This window comes from Balaenoptera acutorostrata, chromosome 15 (genome assembly GCF_949987535.1).
Source record: "Balaenoptera acutorostrata chromosome 15, mBalAcu1.1, whole genome shotgun sequence".
NCBI classification, from domain to species: domain Eukaryota; kingdom Metazoa; phylum Chordata; class Mammalia; order Artiodactyla; family Balaenopteridae; genus Balaenoptera; species Balaenoptera acutorostrata.
The window spans coordinates 23,565,136-23,592,175 of NC_080078.1; the positions used below are offsets into that span (position 1 = coordinate 23,565,136).

At 42.6% G+C, this 27,040-nt stretch overlaps 1 protein-coding gene across 3 annotated transcripts in view; it reads right to left on the bottom strand.

Moving 5' to 3' along the window:
• IQCK (IQ motif containing K) overlaps window positions 1–27,040 on the bottom strand; it is a 137,379-nt gene that overhangs the window by 63,445 nt on the left and 46,894 nt on the right. For all 3 annotated transcript variants that reach the window (XM_007188434.3, XM_057528806.1, XM_057528805.1), the window contains one exon: window positions 11,747–11,831. In XM_007188434.3, coding sequence (XP_007188496.2) covers window positions 11,747–11,831 — 85 coding nt within the window. The remainder of the gene's footprint in view (window positions 1–11,746; window positions 11,832–27,040) is intronic.

Genomic DNA, 27,040 nt, shown 5'->3' on the forward strand with positions numbered 1-27,040 from the left:
TGGTCCACGGATCACAATTTGAGGAGCAAGGATGAGTCTTCCTTCTTCTACTTTCAACCTCCTGCAATCTGCTCCCTCAACAGCAGCCTGAGTTATTGGGGTAGTTTCCAATGCTGCATAATAAATGAACCCCGAAATTGGGTGGTTTAAAACAACAACAAGCTCTTATTCCCTCACACAGCTCCTGAGGGTCAGGAAGCCGGGTGTAGCTGAGCTGGGAGGTTGTGGCTCAGGTTCTCTCATGGGGTTACAATCAGCATGGCAGCTGGGCCTGTATTCCCCTGAAGGCTGGACTGGGCTGGAAGAGCTACAGCTAAGATGGCTCACTCATGTGGCTGTTGGCTGGAGGCCTCAGGTTCTTGTCATGTAGGCATCTCTGTAGGACAGCTCGTGACATGGCCGCAGGCTTCTCCCAGAGTGAGTGATCCAAGAGAGAGACACTAAGACTGCAGTGTCTTTTATAACCTAATCTTGGAAGTGACATACCTTTATATTGTCATATTCTATTGGTCACACATAGCTACTCTGGTACAGTTGTGGAAAGGGACCCCCAGGAACGTGAATTCCAGGAGATGGGGGTCACTACTACCACAGTTTCCTGATGAAAAGTGAGTCAGATCATGTCACTCCTCTGCTTCAAACCCCATCATCACTTCTCATCAGAGTCAGCATAAAAATCCAAAGTTCCATCATCCTCATGAGAGCTCACATTTGACTGCATGGGATCTGGTCCCTGACTACTTTCTCACCTCCCTTCCCTCATCCCCAGCTCACTTTAATCAACCGCACTGACCCTCTTGTTGGTCCTCAAATACCTCTAGCATCCTCTTGCTCCTGCAGGCCTTTGCATGTGCTTTTCCTACTGCCTAGAATGAATTCATTCACATCTCTTCTCAAATAACACCTTTTCAGAGAGGCCTTTCTTGACCAGACCCACCATCTGAAATGGTAGCCTCTGTTATTCTCTAGCCCTTTGGTTTGCTTTATTTTGCTGCACGGTACTTACTTGTAGTAGATAATGTTCAGCTCGGAGTATACTTCTCAGCTCCACTGACGCTGGGCTTGGCCATGTGACCTGCTTTGGCCGACAGAATGTGTGAGGAAGTGGCGTGTGCCAGGTCCCAGCCTCCGCCTTAAGACTCATTGTGTGTGTGCTTTGTTCACCCCTTTGAGAGCTTTTGACCTCTGGTGTAAAAAGAACAAGGAAGGCCCTCTTAGCCTGCTGATCTCAGAAGAATGACAGACCCTAGAGCAAAACTAAATAGAACCCAAATGCCTGGAGCCAAGTGTAGCCAAACCCAGCCTACAGCAGCCCTGGCTGATCTGCAGACATGGGAGTAAGATGTAAATGTATGTTGTAAGCCACTGGGTTTGGGGGTAGTTTGTTAAACAGCATTATTGTGACAATAGCTAACTGATACACTTCTTGACATTATATTACAGATTGATGTATATCTGTTTATAGTCAATGGCAAGAATGCAACCTCCAGGAGGGCAGGGACTTGGTCTTATTCCCTGCAGTATGTCCAGCACCTAGACTAGTGCCCACCTTCTGCATAGTAGGTACTCAATAAACACTAGTAAACGAATATCAGTGAGTGAATTGATTCTAACTGTAGATCCTGCTTGCTTAACTTTTATGCCTGACTGTTTTCAAAGTAGTCCAAGAATTTGCAGAGTATTTTTAAAAATTGTCTTGAAAAGGAGTTCTAGGCAGCATGCCCTCCATGAGGAGAATGTGACGCACACTGAGGTGTCTGCATTGTCTCTGTGCCAGATGCCATCCCTCTTCACCTGGGCCACATCTGAAGCCAGCCAGAAACGACAGCCAGCCCCTGCCTGAGAACGGAAGTGCTGCTTTAAATGACACTGGTTCACCTGGTCGGGCGGCTGTCCCCAGAGGAAGGCCAGGGAGATGGCTAATGACACACACAAAGGGAGGAAATGCCCCCCACCACCACGTGGAACAGCTGCACCAGGAGACACCCCTCTCTGGAGAGGAGGAAGAGGAAGTCAGCAAAGCTGCAAAGCTGACCAGCAATCTGGGGAAGCCGACACTCATGAGAAAGCAGAAGGAAAAAAGAAGCTGGTCCTTAGAACACTCATTGTCTAGACTTGCTGAGGAAATAAAAACTGACACTAATTCTAAAGTTTTTTTCAGTCCTGCCATCTCGGGGCACTTTGGATTGGGAGTATTCTGAAAGAGAAAATATTTGGCCAAATTCCTACCTGCCAACTACATTAGAAGGGTGTTTCCCTTAAAACACAAATGCTCAGCATAGATCTATGCGTGCTAATGTGGAAAGCTGTCCTGAAGGCTAAATGAAAGGTCAAGATGCAGGCTGTGGAGTGTGAGCCCATATTTATAAAAATATCCCGTATTCATAAAGAGTGCAATACATATATATAAATGTTCGTATATACAATGGAAAAACACTGAAAAGACACACACCAAACTGTCAACAGTGGTTGCATCTGGGAAACAGGTTTAGAGTAGGACAGGACTGGAGATTTCACATTTTACTTTAAACTATTTTAACAATACTTGTTATGTTCTGAATGTTTGTGTCCCTCCAAAATTCGTATATTGAAGTCCTAACCCCCAATGTGATGGTATTCGGGGGTGGAGCCTTTGGGAGGTGACCAGGGTTAGATGAGGTCACAAAGGTAGGGTCCTCATGGTAGGATTAGTGCCCTTATAAGAAGAAATCACAGTGCTTGTTTTTCTCTCTGCCACGGGTGGACACAGTGAGAAGGCAGCCAACTGCAAGCCTAGAAGAGGGCTCTCAGCAGACTCCACATCTGCCAGCACCTTGATCTTGGATCTCTCAGCCTCCAGAACTGTGAGAAATAAACGTGTGCTGTTTAAGCCACCCAGTCTGTGATATTCTGTTAGAGCAGCCCGAACTAAGACATTATTTCCATATGGTTTCATTTTTGCTTACAATGAGTATTGGCCTTTTTACAATAAAAATATCAATAAAAGACTTTTTCATACAAAGATGGCCATTTTTTTTCTGTACCGGAGCTGACATACTGCTCCTTGCAATATTTTCAGAGGTGGTCGGATGTGGTTGTAAAAGGACATCTTGTTTCACACGATGAGTGCCAGTGACAAGGGGCCCTTCTCTGCGAAGCAGACCTCCTCTCACTGGCTCTGAGGTAAGGGTTGGATCATGAGATACTCTGTACTTGTATCCTTGGCACTACGCCTCTGCTTGCCTGTCCTTCTAGTTATATCAGTGTTTGCTTTCTGCAAACATGCTGACTTGACCCATCCAGGAAGGATCCGAGGTCTACAGTGGTACCCAGTTCTGCCAACATCACCACAGTCTTGAGGAGTGTATTTATACCACTTCTTGTCTCCGTCTGTGCGTTGGCGTTACAGTTACTCTCATACACCAAGCAATCTTTTAAGACACACACAAAATTGACAGAGAAACATTGATCTTTCCAGTTGGTCTTTAAAACCTCGCATTTGTTTAGGAATTTTTCCAAGAGGAAAAGACACTGATATGTCTTTCAATTACATCCACATTAATACCATCCATTTCTGCATCTACAGTTCACAGGACACTTTCTCATGCGTTGCCACTGAAAATCATTTTGATCCTTCTGATAATCTAGTGAGATAGACTGGGCAGCTATTATTGTGCTCAACTTAAAGAGAAATAATTTGAGATTCTGAGTTTAGTGATTTGTCTTGGACCATTCAACTAGTAGGTAGCAAGGTTGATTCCAGTTCATCAGTGGGCCTAAACCCTGGTGCATGTTAGAGTCACCTGGGTGCTTTAAACAAATGCCCATCTCCTGTTCTCACCACAGTCAGTTGAACAAGAATCTCAAAGAATGAGGCCCTGGGTATTAGAATCTTAAAATAAAATCTTTCCACACATGACTTTGATACATAGCGAGCTTGAGACCATTGCAATCTGTAGGTATAAATAAGCCATCCTTACGTTACTCACATGTGTTTATTCACCACCAGGTGAAGGCCTCCCTTGTGCTGGAGTTCTACAGTAGAATACTGCACAACAGTAAAAAGGAAGGGGCTGCTGATACACGCAACCACGTGGAAGACCTTCATATGTATCAGGCCAAGTGAGAGAAGTCAGACTCAAAGGCTACACACTTTATGATTCCATTTGTATGCCATTCTGGAAAGGCAGAACCACAGGGGCAGAAAACAGATCATGGGTGCCAGTCCCTGGTGGTGGGAGCAGGGGTTAACTACAAAGGGGCAGCATGAGGGAATTTGGGGGGATGATAAATGTTCTATATCCTGATTAGGGGAGTGGTTAGACTATATGGATTTGTCAAAATTGAGAGACTGTACACTAAAAGGGTAAATTTTACTGTATGTAACATGTATCTTAGTAAGTCTGATTAAAACACACATACACACACACAATGCAATACTACTACACACCTACTAAAATGGCTAAAGTTAAAAAGACTGACCATACCAAGATCAATAGATCAGGACTTGGAACAACGGGAATTCTCATACGTTGCTGGTAGGAATGGCTTTTTCAAAAAAAGGAGAGAGATGGGGTTCTGAGGACAGTCAGACCTGGGCTTGAATTCTGGCTCTACCACTTATCATTGTGTGATGTTGGCCAAGTCACTATGGGTTTTTAGGCCTTGGTTGGTTCATCTACACATGGGATAATAGAAGTATATACCCGCCTACTTTATAGGATCAGCATAAGGCCTAAAGGAGATGTTGCTTGTGAAATGCTTGATGCAGTGCCTGGCACATAGCAATGACCAATAATATTAGATTTGGCTATTCTTAATATTATTATCATTCTTCTTGGTATAGCTGTCTCTGGGCTCCTCCAGGAATGGATGAGCTCTGTGACTACAGTTCTTGGCAAGTAGAAGGCCCTCAACACACGTTTATCAAATGAAAGAATGAACAAATGAAGTCGCATGCAATGGAAGGCGTAAGGCCTCTATTTGAGTGTAATGGCAGAAGGGTTGGCACTGGTCATTCTTGGGAGCATTCCACTTCAAGAATTACAGGTCTGATTTCTGAAAACCCAGCCAAAACCAGGACCTCTACATCATTGAGAAGTTTAGGAGTTTTATTCTACTTGTTCAGTGGGACTTGTATAGGTGGCCTTTGCCTCCCTAATGGCTTATAAATATTTCCCACATGTTAGGAAGTGCTCAAAATCAATTTCAAATACGTGGGTTTCACAAATACCTCTGGAATGGCCTAACAAAGAGACCTCTTTAGGACTGAATCTTCTGCTTGGGAAGGTAATGTGGTAGTGGAGATGGACTGAAACTGGATTCATGAGCCAACAAACAACAAGAAGATCCCATGGGGGGCTTCCCTGGTGGCGCAGTGGTTGAGAATCCGCCTGCCAATGCAGGGGACACGGGTTCGAGCCCTGGTCTGGGAGGATCCCACATGCCGCGGAGCAGCTGGGCCCGTGAGCCACAATTACTGAGCCTGCGCGTCTGGAGCCTGTGCTCCGCAACAAGAGAGGCCGCGATAGTGAGAGGCCGGCGCACCGCGATGAAGAGTGGCCCCCGCTCGCCGCAACTAGAGAAAGCCTTCGCACAGAAATGAAGACCCAACACAGCCATAAATAAATAAATAAATAAATAAAAATTAAAAAAAAAAAAAAAAAAAAAAAAAAAAAAAAGAAGATCCCATAGAGAAGACACATCTTTCCACACGGAGTTCCTGGTAGGGGAGCCCTAGGCCGAGACTGCTCATCAAAGCACAAAGGGCATGGCCAGCCCCTCTGAGGCTAGCGAGAAATGGCTGTGCACCATCAAGAGGGGAACTGGTGGTAATTTGATGCAGTGCCCCATTTCTAGCATTCCTTTTGCACAATACAATGTCTGACTTTTCCTGGCAAAGGCTGCTCACCTGCCAGCAGATATCAGCAATTGGAAGAGAAATTCCAAATGATGAAAATCTTTTCTGTCCAGTTCTCAGATGAACTAAACGTGCCCAGTATGCCTTCAGCTGATGCTCTCCTTTAAAAACCCTGCTGGGGGACTTCCCTGCTGGTCCAGTGGTTAAGAATCCATCTGCCAATGCAGGGGACATGGGTTCTATCCCTGGTCCAGAAAGATTCCACATGCTGTGGGGCAACTAAGCCCGTGCGCCACAACTACTGAGCCTGAGCTCTAGAGTCTGCATGCCTCAACTACTGAGCCCACGCACTGCAACTACTGAAGCCCACGCGCCTAGAGCCCATGCTCTGCAACAAGAGATGCCAACGCAATGAGGAGCCCACATACGGCAACGAAGAGTAGCCCCTGCTCGCCACAATTATAGAAAGCCCGCACGCAGCAACAAAGACCCAGCGCAGCCAAAAAATATATATATATACACAAAATAAAATTTAAAAAATAAAAAAATTAAAAATAATTTTAAAAAATTAAAAATTAAAAAAATTAAAAAGCCTGCTTGGGGATCATAATTTTTCATAGCAAACTTCATTTCCTCACATTACAAGGCTTGGTGAAGAGGTGGTTCATGAAGGCCAATGATAAAATGAATATACTTTTCTCAAGTGTAACCTCTGGGAAATTAATAAGCACAGCTGTTGAGTTCAAGGATCTTGGTGCATAAGCAACTCCCCAAAGGAGCCGGGGTTAACTACAAATGGGCAGCATGAGGGAATTTAAAAAATTTTTTAAAAGTCCACGTTTAAGTGCCTGCTTATACCCCTGAGAAGAGCTTATAAAATAGAACAATACAGTTTGCTCTTCTTCATTTTCAAATGCCCTCATTAGAGAGATCATTTAAGGGATTTGATTATTCACTAAAACATTTATGAAGTGCCTAATATGTGCCAGACAGTGTTCTAGGGGCTGGGGATACAGGAGGAACAAGTCAAGCAACTTCTATCCTCCTGGAGCTCACATTCTAGTCAGGGTGACAGGCAGTAGAAAAGTGAATATCCAGCATAATGTCAGGTAGTTGGTAAGTGATAAGCAGGACATAAAGCATAGTAAGAGGCTGTGGAGTGATGGGGTGGTGCTATTTTGGAAATGGTGACCAGGAGAGACATCCAAGAAGAACCCTGAATGAGGCAGGAAGGGTATCATGATTGACAGCTGCCAGTGCAAAGAACAAACAGCAAGTGCAAAGGCCCTGAGCCAGGAGCGTGCCTGATGTGCCTGAGGAACTACAAGGAGGCCACTAGCTGGCTTTTCTAAAAGATTCCCTATTAAGGAAAACAGAACCACCCCTACCACCACCACCACCAACAGCTAATATTTATTTTGGATTTATTATGCACCTGGCACTGTGCTAAGCCCCCTCAATGTGGACTAATCATCTGATTCGATCTTCATAAGTAGGAACTATTATTATTGACTCAGCCCCTTTCCTTGGTCTCTCAGCTCCGATAGCCTCTGCAGTCACTTCTCCCGCAGGCTCTTCACACAATGGCAAGGTGGTTGTTGATGGTCTAGCCTCTCAGCAGGCTATCAAGCTGCTCCGTCCCAGCAACTCTTAGGAGAATCCCAGAATGGAGTTTCACTAGGTGTGACTGGCCTTCCACTGCCCATCATGAACTAACCCCTGCAGCCAGAAGAATGTGATATTTGAGTGTCCATGTTACCAAATGAATCACATCCAAGCTGGCTCAGGCCGGAGGGAAGGGGGACACTGCACAACTCTAAACCTTGTATGCTTTGTTTATACCAAGCTGTTTCTCTTTGAGGGTGCCTCATTTACCCCAGGTCAGTTCACTATTGACAAAGGGATAACTGCACAGATTCTCATCGTTCTCTGCAGTATCTCCACTTTTTTTTTTTTCTCTCTTAAACTTTGCAAAGCCACAAAGGGGGCTGCTGGAGCAACCTTGCACTGTATTGTTCATCAAATAACATTAATGATTGATGGCCCTTGTGATTCTCAGTTGTCACAATGCCTGGAGGGGGAGTTGATGTTGGGAGGAGGGGAAAATTGCATGCCACGCTGGTGTCTAGGCTGAGTTAGACAGAATAAAATAAAACAAATGGGCAGAAGGCTTAAAACACCAGGAGCCTATTTAGGCAGAATAAATATTCGGTGGATTTATCTGGTCTCTGCCTCCTAAATCATTAAAGAAATTTCAATCATTATGGCCCATGAGAACCTCATATGAACATCATGAAAGAACAGTCTTCTCCATCAGTTGATACCTACTACATCTAGTATTTCATAAGCAGAAGAGCACCACTAATGTGGTAGTCTGGCTTATCACCAAACACACTTCAGGAAGGAGACTGTGAGAGGACCAGATTTCATTCACAATATCCAAATGGATTTTTAAAAACCCCACTCAGTTTTGCATGTTGAAACAATCTGGCTTTCTAACCGTTAACGTAGTATTTTGAAAGAAGAAAGAAGAACATGTCTACTTCTATAGAAGTGCGTAATGTCGAGAAATAACTAACTCTCAGGAACCTATTTACAATGCTAATTATAACTTCACAACTCTCAAGAATGGTTTACTGCAAATAGCTTTTCATATCAGGTGACATTTCTGTTCATGTGGTCAGTTTTAAAATATTTTATGAAATGTCTGGATGGTTTTATGACATCTGAAGTTGTCAGATTTCTGGATTTTAAAACTTCCTGGTAAGAATATTATTCAGACTTAAAAAGGAAGAAAGTTCTGACACATGCTACAATATAGGTGAAACTTGAGGATATTTTGCTAAGTGAAATAAGCCAAAAGGTTAAATTCTGTATGATGCCATTTACATGAGGTACTTAGAAGTAGTCAAATTCATAGAGACAGAAAGTAGGAGGGTGATTGCCAGAGGCTGGGACAGGGGGAGTAGGAAGTTAATGGATACAGAGTTTCAGTTTAGAAAGATGGATGGTAGTGATGGTTGCAAAACAATGCAAATGTACTTAATGTCACTGAACTGTGCACTAAAAATTGGTTAAAATAGTAAATTTTATGTTATATATACTTTACTACACACACAAATTTTTATGGGAGACTGTATTTTTCCTTCATAGTGTTTAAGAAAGTACAAGTAAAGGTTTTTGTTAACTTCAAAAAACTTCATGTTAAGTGTAGTAAAAACTAGACCCCTACCAGGTAGAAACTGCTGGCCCTACACCCATAGACCCTAGATTGGTTGGAGCTGGAAAACTGATGATCAAGATTCCTGAAATACCACCCTATCACCTTACCATCTACCAATCAAAAATCGCCCATGAGTTGATTAGGCACCCTGCAACTCTCACCCCTAACACTGTCTTTAAAAACCTTTCCCTAAAAGCCATCAGAGAGTTTGGGTCTTTTGAGGATTAGCTGCCCATTCCCCTTGCTGGCACCCTGCAATAAACACTGTACTTTCCTTCACTACAACCCAGTGCCAGTAGATTGGCTCTGCTGTGCATCTGGTGAGCAGACCTGAGTTTGGTTCAGTAACACTGTCCCTCTAAAATCAGGAACAAGACAAGGATTCCCACTCTCACCACTTTTATTCAACTTATTATTAGAAGTCCTAGCCTGAGCAACTAGGCAAGAAAAAGAAATAAAAGACATCCAAATTGGAAAGGAAGAAGTAAAACTGTCACTATATGTGGATGACATGATTTTAAATATAGAAAACCCTAAAGACTCCACCAAAAAACTATTAAAACTAATAAATGAATACAGTGAAGTTACAGGGTACAAAATCAAAATACAAAAATCTACTTCATTTCTGTATGCTAAAAATGAACAAGCAGGAGGAGAAATTAAGAAAGCAATCCCATTTACAATTGCTACAAAAAGAATAAAATACCTAGGAATAAATTTATCCAAGGGGTAAAAAACCTGTACAATAAAAACTCTAAGATATTGTTGAAAGAAACTGAAGAATACACAAATAAATGGACAGATATTTCATGCTCATGGATTGGAAGGATTAACACTGTTAAAATGTCCATATTACCTAATGCAATCTACAGATTCAATGCAATCCCTATCAAAATCCCAAGGACATTTTTCACAGAAATAGAATTAAAAGTTCTAAAATTTATATGGAACCACAAAATACCCCAAATAGCCAAAGCAATTCTGAGAAAAAAAAGAACAAAGCTGGAAGTATCACCCTTCCTGATTTCAAGCTATTATGTATTACAAAGCTATAGTAATCAAAACAGCATGGTGTTGGCAGAAAAACAGATACACAGATCAATGGAACATAACTGAGAGCCCAGAAATAAAGCCACACATATATGGACAATTAATTTACGACAAAGGAGCAAAGAACATACAATGGAGAAAGGATAGTCTCTTCAATAAATGTTGCTGGGAAAACTGAACAGCCACATGCAAAAAAATGAAAGTAGTTCAGTATCCACCATATACAGAAATCAATTCAAAATGGACTAAAGACTTCAATGAATCTAAGACCTGAATCCATAAAACTCCTAGGAAAAAATATAGGAAGTATGCCCTTTGACATTGGTCTTAGCAATATATTTCTAGATATGTCTCCTCAGGCAAGGGAGACAAAAGAAAAAATAAACAAATGAGACTACATCAAACTAAAAAGCTTTTGCACAGCAAAGGAAACCACCAACAAAACAAAAAGACAACCCACTGGATGACAGATGGTATTTGCAAATCATATATCTGATAAGGGGTTAATATGGAAAATATATAAAGAACTTATACAACTCAACAACAACAACAACAGAAACCCTATCAAAAATGGACAGCGGAGCTGAATAGACATTTTTCCAAAGAAGACATATATATGGCCAACAGGCACATAAAAAGATGTTCAACATCCTCATTATAATGGCTATTATCAAAAAGTAAAGAAATAATGAGTGTTAGTGAGGGTGTGGAGAAAAGGGAACCCTCATGCACTGTTGGTGGGAATGTAAACTGGTGCAGCCACTATGGAAAATATCGTGGCGATCCCTCAAAAAAATAAGAATAGAACTATCATATGATCCAGCTATTCCACTTCTGGGTATTTATCCAAAGAATATGAAAACACTAATTTGAAAAGATATATACACCCCTATGTTCACTGCAGCATTATTCACAATAGCCAAGATAGGGAAACAACATAAGTGCCCATCAACGGATGAATGGATAAAGAAGATGTAATATACACACACACACACACACACACACACACACAATGGAATATTACTCAGGCACACAAAAAAAGAAATCTTGCCATTTGCAACAGCATAGTTGGACCTTTAGGGTATTACGCTAAGTAAAATAAGATGGAGAAAGACAAATACTGTATGATTTCATTCATATGTGGAATATAAAAAACAAACAAACCAAAAGACAAAATAAATGAACAAACCAAACCAAACAAAAACAAACATGTAGATACAGAGAACAGAAAAGTGGTTACCAGAGGGGAAGGGGCTGGGGCGAGGGTAAAATGGGTAAACGGAATTGACTGTAGGGTGATGGGTGGAAACTAAGTTTCTATTGGTGAGCATGCATGTAGTGTATACAGAGACTGAAATATAATGAAACCCATAAAATGGTATAAACTAAAGTTACCTCAATGAAAAGTAAATTTTAAAAAAGGTTGGAGGGTACTTTTAATAATAACTGCATAAGTGTTGGTGGAAATTCTAAATCATTCTTTAAGACCTGTTTTACAGAGAATCTTATTTCTGAGGTCTGGATGTTAGCTATACTAGCCTATGTTCCAAATTCATCTAAAGGTTGTCCCCTGGCCTTCCACAGCACAAAAATTCCCCCTCAGACCAAATGCCGTAATTGCACATGACTCTTACCAGATAGGCTCTCCAGAAGGACTGAATGCAGAGCGCTGCTGCCGATTCTGTCAGCAGGAGGGAGAGTGGGATCGCTGGCCGGGGGCTGAAAAGCAATAAAATGGTCATAAGCCCATGAGAATCCATCCTTCAGCCTCAGCAGAGCCTTTGACAACATAATACCTCTCTGATTAAGTGCCTCATCTATTCCCATTCTTAGAAAGCAACAATGTCATTTTTCATAGAAAAGTGTAGGCTTGAGTTAGCATTTCTTTGTTTTAAAATCTGGGATGGATTTTTTGTTTTTAACCAGCATAATCTTAAATCACTGTTAGCCTGCCCTGCTTTGAAGGGCTCAGGTTAGAAAGCTGCCTGTTAGTTCTGAAGGTGCAACATACATGTTATTGATATAAGCCTATGTGGACACAAAGCAAGAGACAAAGCAGAAGCCACATTTATATACTGCATTATGACTGAGATATAATAAAGGGCTCTTTTTCCAACTTTCTATTGAAGGGGAATTAAGTAGTCCATTTCTTTCCTGAAATACTACAATTTATCTCTGATCAGTGTACATTCCAGTTTAATGTGGTTTAAATTCAAGAACATTTTAAAGTTAAGTTCTACTACATCTTACTAAGCACTAAAATATCTCAAGAGCAGTGTCTGCTCTTGAGGGATTCTTAGATTATGGTGGATGTCTGATCATAGACACCACATTCAAAAATCATGGCTAAATGCTCTTTTTTTGTTGTTTATTTCCTAAAAGCTGTTTAGAGATACTAACTGCTGACCAGATTTTACAAGTCTGACTTAATTCTGGTTCCTTATGTTTCCCCAAAGCACAGCTACCTCTGAAAAACCAAAAGTCAAGACTTTTCAGATATAGTGCAAAGAAATAAACCTCTGAACGAATGTGAGTCACATGGAGACTGCTCTCAGGGCAGGATCCCCAGAAACGACTTTGCAAGTGAGGGATCCCCAAGAGTCTTGGCCTCCAGACTCTCCCTAATGACAGCCATCATTTGAGTTTACAGTAACCTTATTTTACAGAGAGAGGTTGACTAACCTGTCCAGGGTCGCACAGCTTATAAATGGCCTAGTCAGGATCTGGGCCCAGATCCACCCAATCCCCAAGCCCAGGCTTCCCTCACAATGCCGTGCTGACACCAGACCTCGGCTGGCCCACCACTTGCAGATGCCCAGCCTGACAGACTCCGGAGCTAACTGGTAACAATGCATAATTCTCCAGCATCTGGGGTTTTATTTCCTTCCAAACTCAGACTTAAAAACAACAACAAGAACAACAAAAAACCCCACCCTTGATACAGTATATTTGTGTGAATGAATGAATGCTCTTTTGGATTATTCCAAAATCAAAGAAATCAAAGCCGGGAAGAACCTAAGGGGTTATCAAGACCATTTCTAGCGAGTGCAGTGTTGCCGGGTTCCGGGTCTCCAGTTGGGCGGGTCCTTTCTAAGAGAACAAGAAACGGAGATTCTACTTCTTTGGAGAGATAATTACAACCTCCAAGTGATAGCATTGTTAGAAACCTTTCCCTAATGTTCTGCTTTTATTTTTATTTGCTTTTTTTGTTTGTTCTGTTTTTGTTTTCACTTCTTTTTGCCTAACATCTAGTTTTCTGGGCTGTAATAGAGCATTTGTATTTTTCTGGAGGTACACTAGCTCCCTGCTTTCCACATTAAATGTCTCTCCTCATACATTGTCCTTATTCTGTAAATCTTGGTTGCGTGACACCAATAAATCACATCCCTGAAGTAATTCTCCTTCACTAGTTAAAAAGCAACGGCTTCTAGAGAGACCTTGGTGTTTCTAAGGAGACCTTAGTGTGCTGGCAGCGAATTCATGAGAATAATGCTATCGTGCATCAATACCAGCTGATATGTACTAAGAGCTTCCCCGGCTCCCCTCCTACCAGCCTTGCTCCTTGTGCTCTAGCCAGAGGCGCCCTTTTCATCTCCACCAATGTGCCCTCCCACCTCAGGGCCTTTGCAGAGGGGCTTTCCTCCGCCTCCAGTATCCTCTTACTCCCGGCCAGGTCACTGCATACAGTGTGCAAGCTGTTCTCCACTCAAGGGCTCCCAGCAGATGGGCCAGAGGGCACTGAAACCCCAGCACATGCTCTGCCACCTCTGCCCTAGGGCAGGGGCACCTTTTACTAATTTGTTCAAGGGCACCTTGGGGCTGAGACATCCTTCTCCCAGTTCACTTTTTTTTTTTGAATTTTAGAATTTTATTTATTTTTTTATACAGCTGGTTCTTATTAGTTATCCATTTTATACATATTAGTGTATATGTGTCAATCCCAATCTCCCAGTTCATCCCACCTCCCCACCCCCCCTTGGTGTCCATACATTTGTTCTCTGCATCTGTGTCTCTATTTCTGCCCTGCAAACCAGTTCATCTGTACCATTTTTCTAGGTTCCACATATATGTGTTAATATACGATATTTGTTTTTCTCTTTCTGACTTACTTCACTCTGTATGACAGTCTCTAGGTCCATCCACGTCTCTACAAATGACCCAATTTCGTTCCTTTTTATGGCTGAGTAATATTCCATTGTATATATGTACCACATCTTCTTTATCCATTCGTCTGTCAATGGGCATTTAGGTTGCTTCCATGACCTGGCTATTGTAAATAGTGCTGCAATGAACATTGGGGTGCATGTGTCTTTTTGAATTATGGTTTTCTCTGGGTATATGCCCAGTAGTGGGATTGCTGGGTCATATGGTAATTCTATTTTTAGTTTTTTAAGGAACCTGCATACTGTTCTCCATAGTGGCTGTATCAATTTACATTCCCACCAACAGTTCACTTTTATTATTTCTTCTGATCTCCACTCAAATGTTATGGAATGATGTCCTTTGATTAGATCAGGGCCATTGGCGCTCTGTGTAATTTTCCTTCCTAGTCCTTGGCCCAATTTGGAGATATAAATCTGTGTGATTATCTAAAGAACACCCAAATCCTCAACTAGACTGAAAGCTCCATGAGGGCAGAGACTGGGCCTGTGTTTGCTCCTCTTGGCATTTCCAGCACTTGGGACAACGTCTGGCGCATAGCAGACACTCAGTAAATCTTTGTGCGATGAGCCTCTGCCTAGCTCAGTGTGCTAAGCTCTTTCCACACAGTGTTTCATTAAATCCTCATGACATTAATAATGAGCTGCTGTTGTCCTTCTTTTAGAGTGAAGAAACTCGGGCAGAGAGGGGTGAAGCGGGTCGTTCAAGGTCACTGACTACTTCCTGCTAAGAACGCAAACTGCCCAGGAAACACAGGGAGTGGCCCACGGAGAAGAGGAGGGCAACTCACAAGGTCACTCATATGGAATTCAGGGTCTAGCAGCTGCGAGTGTTCAATAAAGGAAAACACAGCCATTTGCCTAGAAGATAAACATGAGGGGGGAAAATCCATAATCATAGAAAACGCTGTCTTGATTAATCCTTACAGTAATAACTTGGCAGGTATTCATTTGCCTGAAGTTCCACAGGGAAATCCGATGTCAGGACAGCAGAACGAAGTGGAGTTTGTCACTTGTATCTGAGGGGAGATTTGATGGCGCCTTTCTGTTCAGCTACAATTTTCCTGGTTTAAGTACGTTTTTCTGTACCGATGTCATGAAATCCTCAAAGTATCAGTACTCCCATTTAGGAATAGCAGTAGGAAAGGAGAATGGCAAATCTGGGGACACACAGGCTAGGCGAGCCCAACAAAGGGCTTCCAGCAGTAATGAAACCCTGAACCGCTTTGCATCACAATGACATCTCCAAAAAGCGAAATGAGATTTCTAATAGGCCTTTAAGCAGTAATATGAGGCCACCTTTAGTGACATCCTTGCTTTCATGGCTAAATAATGGGGCGCTGTCTAGTTCCCAAAGCAAGAATAAGTATGAGAAAGCCAGTGTAAATCAGGCCAAATGAAAAGGACTTGATCTTCGGAGAGTAGTTCCTGGGAATTATCAATCATTTCAGCAGGTCAACTTGAAAGGATAGAAGCTATGCCAGGCCCTTTTCTCTCTTTTGGAATCAGTGCAACTGGCTTCAGGTCAGATAAAAATTGAGATTGAGTAGAGGCGACTGCTCATCATGGGGGAACTGGGGAGGGGAGGGGGAACGAAAGCGTCAATCACAGGAGAAGGCAGCTGAGGCTCCCTGGGGCTTAAATTGGATGTCCCCAGAGCAAATAGGTTTGAGCATTCCAACGGACAAAACAGCACTGCTGAGTGTTTCCAAGAAGAACTGTCCTGTTGGTAGGGCTCATTTGTCATGTCCTCCTTCTTTTTCTCAAACATGAATTAAATCTATTTGAATCATAACAATTGCTGCTATAATTCTGAGAAGGAACAGGAGTTTATTCTTCTGACTGTACAAACGTATATGTATAAGTGTGCACACACACACAAGCAATTCTTCCCCCATTTTTGGATGCTCAGTAAAAGATTTCAAGACCCTAAGAAGCTACAGCATACTGACAAAATACATAAGAGAAGCTGAGAAGTTAGTCTTTATTAACTTCTCCATCCAGTCCTAAGACAAAAGTTACCATCTGAAATGACATTTACGAAGAATAACGCAGAAAAGGGAAAGGCTTGCTTAATATTGAAAACTGAATCTTGAAATCCAATTTTTTTCCAGTTTTCATTAGGTAAAAGATTAAGTTGTTTTCTTGTAACATGAAAGCACAACTCAGATGCAAAGCCATTTACAAAATGACACAGGCCCTCAATCAACCATCATTCATAAAGCCTTTCACCAATTCATGAGGCCGGTATTTGATAACCTCTACTCATGGTATTCAGCAAAAGAGATTACCAGTCCCTGCGCTCGGCCTTAACTGGTTTCCCAAATATTCTGTGTTGGAGGCATCACAGTCTTGAGTAATGAACTTCAAATATTTGGAAGAAGTACAATAGAGGTTATCTGGAATGGGACTTCCAGACTAGCCATTAGGACGGAATCTCCTAGGATTCTTTCAATTCCAGCCTTCCATGACGCAAGGAATAGCTCCGAAAACCAGTAAGGAAGAGCCAGCTGCATTAATCTCTAACAGCCTAAAGCACATTTAAGAATCATGGTTACCAGAATGTGATCTCACTTCACCCCCTCACCAACTCCACTCTGGGAGACCCCGGCATTAGGCTGAATCACTCTCCTAGATAAACACAGAGTCAAGTCCTGTTTGACCAGCCCCACCACCGGAAGTTGCATATGGGTCCAGTTAACAGTGTTTCCTAAACAACAAGCTGCAAGACCTCGTGTTCACCCTTGGACTGCAGGTATAACCATCTTAAAAACCAGGGCGGTGCTACTTGCTGCGGTTTGATAAATATGCCCAGATTGCTCTGTTATTTAGTCTCTTTGTGACTGAGAACATGTTTTCTCTAACGTGGCTTAAGGAGACCTGCCTCTTCCCCACTGTCCTTCTTCCCACTCCAGGGGTGTATGGGAAGAGCACCCCTCCTTCCTAACCCCTTCCAAACCTCTCACAGGGGATCTTAACTTCTTTTGTGCCATAATCCCTTTTCACTTTGGCAATTTGGATTCCTTCTCTGAATAATATTTTTTTTAATATAAAAGTAAGTACATAAGGGACTTCCCTGGTGGTGCAGTGGTTAAGAATCCGCCTGCCAATGCAGGGGACACGGGTTCGAGCCCTGGTCCGGGAAGATCCCACATGCCGCGGAGCAACTAAGCCCGTGCGCCACAGCTACTGAGTCTGTGCTCTAGAGCCCACGAGCCACAACTACTGAGCTTGTGCACCACAACTACGGAGCCCGCGTGCCTAGAGCCGTGCTCTGCAACAAGAGAAGCCACGGCAATGAGAAGCCCACGCACCGCAACGAAGAGTAGCCCCAGCTCGTCACAGCTAGAGAAAGCCTGCATGCAGCAACAAAGACCCAATGCAGCCAAAAATAAATAAATAAATAAATTTATTTTTTAAAAAAAGTAAGTACATAAGATTTCAAAGTAAACCAATTATATTGAAATACAGTTATCAAAATATTTTTTAAGGGGCTTCCCTGGTGGCGCAGTGGTTGAGAATCTGCCTGCCAATGCAGGGGACACGGGTTCGAGCCCTGGTCTGGGAAGATCCCACATGCCGCGGAGCAACTAGGCCCGTGAGCCACAATTACTGAGCCTGCGCGTCTGGAGCCTGTGCTCCGCAACAAGAGAGGCCGCGATAATGAGAGGCCTGCGCACCGCGATGAAGAGTGGCCCCCACTTGCCACAACTAGAGAAAGCCCTCACACAGAAACGAAGACCCAACACAGCCATAAATAAATAAATAAATAAAAATTAAACTTTAAAAAAATATATATATATTTTTTAAAACTGTTGGTGATAAAGTAATATATGTGCTTCAAATCATACAGTAAATAAGAAGAGCTAATGGCAGTTCAATTAACTACTATAATTTGAAAGAAGAGACAAGTGTAAATGATATTTCAAGATCACTGCAACAACTATAACAGGATATAAAAACATCTGACGGTTGCTATCAGTAACAAAGGTACACTTACTGTGGATACTACTGAGGTTTGTTTCCCACATTCATAATTAAAAGAGAGGCCAAATTTCAGTTAGAGACTAGTGAAAATAAAGAAGTAATTTCCCTGCCTTCCAAGGTCAGGGACCCCTGAATCATAGACAGTTGTGGCTAGAGCTGGGGAATGGGGGAAGATGAGTTTTGCATCCAGGATGAGACTGAAGACTAAGGATTTAAAATAAACAAGATGAATCTAAACAGTGAAATCAGACTATCTAAAAACAGTGACCAGGAAGTTATGGAATTTGGTCAAAAAGTTATTAAAGGGCTACTTCTCAGATGGAAGAGAGATTCAGTGTAATATAGTGATGCAGTTACTGGAGAAGAAAAAGGAAAAAGATTTTCATATTTTTATTCCCAGTAAGTTGTGACTCTTCAGTATACCCATTAAATTTTAAAACCTAATTCTAATTTTCCCTAATCCATTTCAGTAAATGGCTGCCCATTCAGCCACTTGCTCGGGCCTGAAGTCTCCAAGTCAGCCTTGCCTTAGCTCTCTGTCACCCCACATCCAGCATCAAAACAGATCCCAAATCCAACCTCTTCTCACCTTCTCCACTGCAAGCCACCATCATCTCCTGCCTGCATCATCGCCTGCTCACTGGTCTCTCTGCTTGCACTATTAGCGCTGACTTCAGCCAACTCCCCTCCAGCTGCCAGAGTGATCTTTTTAAAAGATAAATTGGATTACCTCGCTCTTCTGCTCAAAACCCTCCAATAGTTTCCTATCACGCTCAAAAGAAAAAAGAAAAATCCAAACTCTCTATCATGACATCCAAGGCCCCACCCAAGGTGGGGGCAGCCTCGCCAGCCTCTCTGGCTTCCTTTGCTGCCACCTTCTCACCCTCCCTCATCTCTTCGTGCCTCACTGGCCAAGCTTGTTCCTGTCTCAGGGCCTTCGCAGTAGCCGTTCCCTCTGCCTGGAACACTCTTGTTTCCGATCTTTATAGGGTTGGCTCCCTCTGCGTGTCATTCAACCCTCTGTGCAAACGTGAGCCTTCCCTGGCTTCTCTGCCCAACACGCTAGCACCTCTCACCTAGGCCTGTGACTCTCAATCCGCTGTACTCTGCTTTATTTTTCTTCAAAGCACTTGAGTCTTCTTTACATCATACAACATGTTTCTTTGTTAATTTGGTTACTGTCTGTCTTTACAATGTAAATTCCACAGGGGCCAAGACTTTCTCTCTTTTGTTCTCTACTCTGTGATACCTAGAAATGTGCCTGGAAAAAAGTAGGCACTCAATAAGTATTTTTGAATGAATAAATATTATTATAGATAAGGAAATAGAGGACTTTCCTTAATGTCAGAATTTATCAGTGGCAGAGCTGAGCTTAAATGAAGATACTCTGTCTTTCTCTTGCTTGGTCATTCTGCTACCCATGTTTCATCTTGCCAAAGCAGTGGTTACTATTCTCTTAAGATTAAGGATAAAATAATAGCTATCATTCTTTGAATACCTACTTTGAGCCCTCTGCAGTGAATTATCTTTCATTTTTATCTGCCTGTCATACCCTCCCCCTTTTCATGGTACCAGCACTCAGATTTTGCTTTGACAGCTCCCCCTCCGTGTATCAGGGGGAATGTGGGTCACAGTGCCTTGCCCTCTCCTGGCCGAGGTGTGCCTCAGAAACCCAAGCTTAGCCAAGCAGATGCCCTTTCCCTGGAAGAGGAATCTTGAGTGGACTGGCAAAGACTAGACGGGGTCTGTGCTCCTACCTGCTTCTAAGGCCAGATCCTTACCTTTTCCTTTATGTCTGTGAGTTATCTTTTTACTTCCAATATATACCATTTTTCTTAAGCAGCCTTTAAATTTCTGTTGCTTGCAACAAAAAACTCTGATACCATCTTTAACTGTCACAGCAACCCTACGATGTAGGTTTTATTACCATCCCCATGGTACAGAAGAGAGGAGCAAGGTTCAGGGATGTGAAGGGATTAGTTCCAGGTTACCCAACGTTATACATTATGTTGGCTGCATAATGGACCAATCCCCAGACTCTGTGAATGTATGTGTGTATATATATATATATATATATATATATATATATATATATATACACACACACATATATATGTATGTGTATATATATATATATATATATATATATATATATATATATATATATATATATTCCCTTATATGGCAAAAGAGGACCAATCCCCAGACTCTGTGAATATATATATATATTCCCTTATACGGCAAAAGAGGCTTTGTAGATGTGATTAAATGAATGGTCTTCAGATTATCCTGGATATCACAGGTGGGCCCAATGATATAATCACAAGGGTCCTTATGAGAGGGAGTCAGAGGGAGATACTACTTCAGAAGCAGGTCATGTGACAACAGAAGCAAGAGGTCAGAGTGATGCAAGGAAGGGGTCACGAGCCCTCCAGAATGCAGGTAGCCTCCAGATACGAGAAAAGGCAAGAAACAAATATTCCCCTAGAGTCTCCAGAAGGAACCAGCCTTGTCAACACTCAGACTTGAGCCCTGTGAAACTGATTTTGGACTTCTAGCCTCCAGAACTATAAGAGAATAGATCTGTGTTGTTTTAAGCCACCATGGTTGTGGTAATTTGTTAAACAGCATAGGAAACTAGTACCCCAACTAATAAATGGCAGAGCTAAGACTGGAGCCCAGATGTGTCTGCCATGCTGCCTGTCACAGGCTCCCCGAGAGCTCGTTCCCAAAGAGCCACCTAAAAACAACAGGAAGAAGGGGAGGAAGCAGTACCGTGTGCCCCAGAGAAAGGGCCACCCATACAAAAACCTCCAGCAGAAGCAGGCACTCAGAGGATTTATGCACCCCAGCGTGTCCTGAATTCAGGAAACAGGTCTCCTTCCTTCCTGTCTAAAGACGAAAGTTAACATAAAGAGCAAAGACGATTTATTATCCTCACAAGACTCTGGCCTTTCGAATTACTGAGACAGAAATCTTCTATAAGACAAAATGAATTAAAAGGATTTTTTCCCTTGCAACAGGGCATGATAGCAAATTTTCTACCAGGCTACCATCCAACTCTGATCTTTAGTGCAGAATGCATGCCATTTCCTGTGCCGTTTTGAAGGCACAAGCGTTTTGGGTCCCACTGTCAAGCTCAGCGCAGAAAATCTGACCGCTGGTACTTGTCCTCAGACGGCACAGTGACACTTCTATTCTCACCTCAGGTTTTGGTCATAAGATACCTTTCACTGACCTGAAAGTATCGTGGATCTTTCTTTTCTCTTCTTTTCTTTTCTTTTATCTAATGGTAGAACTTAGCTGAAAAGACATTTTGCCCAAAACAACCTTTTCTTTTCTCTTCTAAAACACAATCTTTGTTTCATTGAAGGTCTCAGTTTTAATGATGTCTTTCATGAGCCTTCTCCCCTGGGACACGGGACCAGATAGGCAGCAGTGCACTCTTGTTCCTTGTGTTTATTCAGTGATTTATTTTTGCAAACAAATTGGCTGAATACTTTTTGGTCAAAATAAAAAGCTAAATGTTTCCTGTTCTTAATATGATAGCAAATAATTTCACTGTTTCTGATTGGCTGGTTAAGTCAGGACTGCACACAACAAAAGAGGACAGTGCTGGATTCATAAATAGGAGCAAGGCCAACAGGAGATATGAGTAATCCACCGCTGCTGAAAGGTGGGGAAGAAGACCCCCTCCTTAAGCTCTGATTAGAACATGCGCAGATTATATTATGGCTCCAAACTACCACTCCTTTACCTACAAGAGAATCATGCGTCCCTGCTCTTTGTCATTCACATGCGGTTTCTGCCTGTGGGTGGTGTCAACGTCCCCGTAGTACCTATACTGAGCTTGGCCATGGGCCTGGTATTGAGCAATGCAGTGTGAGCAGAAGTACTGTTTGCATGGGTTGCCTGTTGCTCGTCTCCCTCTGCTGTGAGACTGAGGAACGGTAATGCTCCTCCCTCCTGGGTCCCAGAATGAGAAAAGACATGGAGCAGAGCCAGAGGTGACACACAGCCAACATTAAACAGGGTGAAGAATAAATCTTTGTTGTTATGAGGCACTGAGATTTAAGAGCTGTTTGTTATTGCAGCAAAACCTAGAGAAAGCTGACTAACACAGAATATTGGAGGGTAGTTGGGTAAGCATCATGTAGGAAAACGTATCAGGGCTCTTTCATTGGCAAGTATCATCAACCTAACTCAAACTGGTATAAGCAAAAAAAGAAAAAATGTATTTATTGAAAAAGAAAAAGAAAAAAAGGTATTTATTGGTTCACTTAACTAATAGGGGTAGAGTTGGCTAACATGCCTAACATGGTCAGATAGAAAGATTCAAAACAATGCCAGAGGGACTCAGGCTCTGGCCACCTCTCAGTTCTGCTGTTATCCCAGGCACAATCTCTTTAGAGGATTGGCCTCAGCAGCTCAAGGCTTATAACCTCAAAGTTCTAAGTCTAGAGGAATAGACAGAAAAGTTTTCCTGGTTGCTTCTTGAAAAATCTTGGGGTTATCTCTGATTTAACCAATTTGGGAGCAAGCATGGTGGTCAGGGGGATTCACTGCTCTGATTGGCCAGGCCTGGGTCACATACTCAGCCCAGAGCCAGAGGTGGAATCAGCTCACTTTCTGCTTGAAAGGAAAATGGGAGAGGGGTGATCCTTCCAAAAACATAGGGTGTACCGAAACCAGAAGAAGGGGGAAATCAGTGCAGGGCTGGAAAAACATAAATGTCTAATACACAAAGCAAGAAAGTGGAATAAAAGGAAACAGAATAAATACCCTTTCATTTTGCAATTGTTATTAATTCTTAAAGTAACTCTGTAGACAATATGAAAGCTACAAAATAATATAGAGGAGAAAATAAAAGCCATGTTCCTGCCATTTGGAATGAAACATCCTTTTGAAAGACCTTAGAGCTAGAGTTATTTAATTCTAGGATGATCCTTGATTTAAAACCTTTCCTTTTCACTGTGCAGTTTATTTAACAAATATGTAGATTTTATATATGATAAATCTTAATTATTTTTATAAACCTAAGGGAATTTTTTAAGGGTTGTCCATGTTTATATAAAATAGCTACATAAAAATGCATTTCTTAAAAAAAGAGTCATGGAAAAGAAATGGGTAGCTGAGAAGGGATGGGCAGAGTGAAGAGTATGTGAAATTATGGGGACCTGTGGGAGAAGGACCCATCATTTATGTGATAAGCAATCGGCAGCCGCCCATGACAAATGATCGCAACCTACCAGCTGTGATCTGATAATATGATGACATCGAGCATCAAAGACAGCTGAACCTGGTAGAACTTGTCTTACCAAGAACATTAAAATAAACCTAAACTCTTATTTTGGATGACTCCCCAGGCTGGTAGATAAGATTATTTGAGGCAATAAATGCTAGTATGCATAATATACAAAGGAATGGCATCTGACACAGGAGCTGACTCTAAAATGAGCACATAAGATGAAACTCACATTTAGCCAAAATTTCCCCTTGACACACCTTAAATTACCCATATGAAGACATAGCATCTTTCAACGGTCTCAGGTAGCCAGTTTTTCTCCCAGTCTTATAGATCGCTCCAAGTACTGGGTGATAGACGAGGCAGAAGAGTGAAGTAATTCATTATGCTCTTACCAGCTCGGACTCCGGAGCCAGGCTGCCTGGTTCAAATCCTGCCCCTGCTGTTTACTAGCTTGTGACCTGGGGCAAAAAACTTAACACCTCTGTGCCTCCGCTCTTTCTCTGGGCTATGGCTACGGCCGGCACAGCTATAACCCATGGACTATCCAGTGTTCCCTTACATATCTCAGCCTCCCTTGCGGTTGTTTTGGGGCCAGGCTCTGTGAGAAGAGGTGAGAAGGTTAAGAACTAGGGTGCCTCCTCCATTCTTGTCTTCTTTTGCTTCAGTGACTTCAAAAATGACATGTTTCAAATAGCTATAATTTATAAGAAGGCTGTCCAACCTGTATCAGTCTTTGTATAAGAAATCAGCTGTTATTGAGTATTTTGCTGTTGTTTATAACTGCAGCCTAGGCTAGGCTAGCCTGATTAACACAATGGGGAAATAATAGTTCCTACTTTGTAGGGTTGTTATGGGAGTTAAATTAGCTAATATTTATAAATTGTTCAGAACAGTACCTGAGTAAACACTATATAAATGCTTGGTTGGTAGGTAGGTAGGTAGGTAGGTCATGTAGGTAGACAGACAGACAGACAGAAGGAAGCAGTTCCCTTATGGGCTGCTCATGTTGTGAGTGTCACATAAAACTGAAGACAAATAAGGAAAGAGCTGAGTCATGTGTCCTATTTTATGCTTCACCACCAGTGTACAATTCAGGGGGAACTGCCTGCATTTAAACAAATTTTATTTCTCTCTCTCTCTTTCTCTTTCTCCTTCCCCCAAGAGCACAACATTGAACTAGCATAAATAAGTCCATATACACTGCAATCCAACTATACACAAAATCTGTCTGTTGGGCTTCCCTGGTGGCGCAGTGGTTAAGAATCCGCCTGCCAATGCAGGGGACATGGTTTCAAGCCCTGGTCCGGGAAGATCACACGTGCCGCGGAGCAACGAAGCCCGTGCGCCACAACTACTGAGCCTGTGCTCTAGAGCCACGAGCCACAACTACTGAGCCCATGTGCCACAACTACTGAAGACCGCGCGCCTAGAGCCCGTGCTCCGCAACAAGAGAAGCCACCGCAATGAGAAGCCCACGCACCGCAACGAAGAGTAGCCCCCTCTCGCCGCAACTAGAGAAAGCCCGCGTGCAGCAATGAAGACCCAACGCAGCCAAAAATAAATAAATTAAATAAATTAAAAAAAAAAAAACTTTCTGTTCGTGAAGACAAGGACCATGTTTGTGTCATGGTTCCATGGCACGTAGTAGGCATCCAGTAAATGGTAGCCAGCCAGTTTATGAATATGTCTGTTCCATGATGTTAGAGCACATTTAAGCAAGTAATAAATACTAGCTGGATAGATGAACAAATAAATTAAAAATAACTCCCTTTAATAGCTGAAACACACCCATTTGTATATGTATCAGTAGTGGGAAAAAAATGTATTCCCTTAAAACTGGCACCATAATTCCTCTTAGGTAAGGAACTAGCTTTGTTTAGATGAAAGACCATTTCACAGATGGAAAAACTGAGGCTCTCTGACAGCTTAAGTCATCTGTGCTGAGCCACACAGCTGGAAGGAGTAGAGCGTGGTTTAGCATGCAGAGCTGTGATCCCAGAGCCCAGGTTCCTAACCCCTACACAGCACTACCTCCACTTTGACATCCAGGACATTCTTACACCTCCCTTGACAGCTCCGGGATTTGACTTGCGTCATCTTCTTCAACCCACCCCCACAAGCCTCTCAGATACTTCATTATTCATACTGATGACACCTCCAACACCATGGCCTCGAGTCCATGGGATCCCATGACCCCCTTCTTCCTTCATGACAGTCACATCTTAGAACGGGTTGTCCCTGAAAGACTGTCACATCTCATCTTCCCAAATTCCTGATCCCATCATAGCCTTCTCTGTCCTTTCACCTTTCCCACCCACTCACTTCTATTTATATTGTATTTTGCCCTTCTGTGAGACTATGACTTGGGTTATTGGTGTCCATCTAGAACAGGGCTCAGCAAAGGAGAGCCCATCGGTCAAATCTGGCCCATCACCTACTGTTGCAAGTAGAGTGGTACTGGAACACAGCCACGGCCCTTTGTCACGTGTTGTCTATGGACAACTATGGCGTGAGTAGTTGCAACAGAGACCGCACGTGTCCTGCCAAGCCTAAAAGATTTCCTATGTTGACCTGACCTAGAAAGCCATTTCCTTGTTCCCCAGGAGCTCTGAGGTTACTGGGGCCGTGTTCTCAGGGCAAGCGCACGGCTCTGATCATGTTAATCCTCCTCGTTGTCACTGGGGAGAATTGGGTTTGGCACTGGAGCGGGGCGGGGAGGGAGAATGAGGCTGATGTGAGGGGACTGGCTGTGAGCTGTGCCGGTGCAGAGCCGGGTCTCAACCGGGGTAACACAGACCCCCCAGCGCCATGAGGCTTCTCACTTGGGCCCACACCTGTCGCTCTCCCCGCCACACCCCGGGGCCCTTTTCCTTCCATGCCATTTGAGCCCCTCAGCATCATGTGAAAACTCAGTCTCCTCCACTGCCTGTCACGCCAGCCAGCCATCACCCATGGCAAACAGCCCACAGCCCTCCCGGTTCACCTCCAGTCAATAGATTCCTCCTTGCTCACAGCCTGTCCGCTATTCAATCAGCTGATCAAGAGGAGCTTTGAAACATCTTACTGTTTCTTTTCCTTTTAATGTTTTATTATGGAAAATTTCAAAGATAGAAAAAAGTAGGCAGAAAAAAAACGAACCCAGCTCACCACCCAGCTTCATTTATACTGTTCTCCATGTCAGTCACTCAGTGTAACTTCCCCCAACCTTATCCATTGACATCATATGATTTCATATTTCATTCATGAATATTTCAGCGTGTTTCTCTAAAACGCAATAACTTTTTTATTATGAATATGAAATCATTATCAAACCTTAAATAACAATAATGCTTTATATCATCAATTATTTACTAGTTGTTCAAATTTCCAGTTGCCTCCTAATTTTTCTTTTTAGTTTGCTTCTTTGAATCAGGATCCAAATAAGATCCATTGAAATTTCAAAAACTGTATGGACCCTACCATCCCCATTTTAGTGCTTCCAAGTTTGGTTATGTTTCTTACTTCCAGTGTGAACACGTAACGTAGTGTTTCTG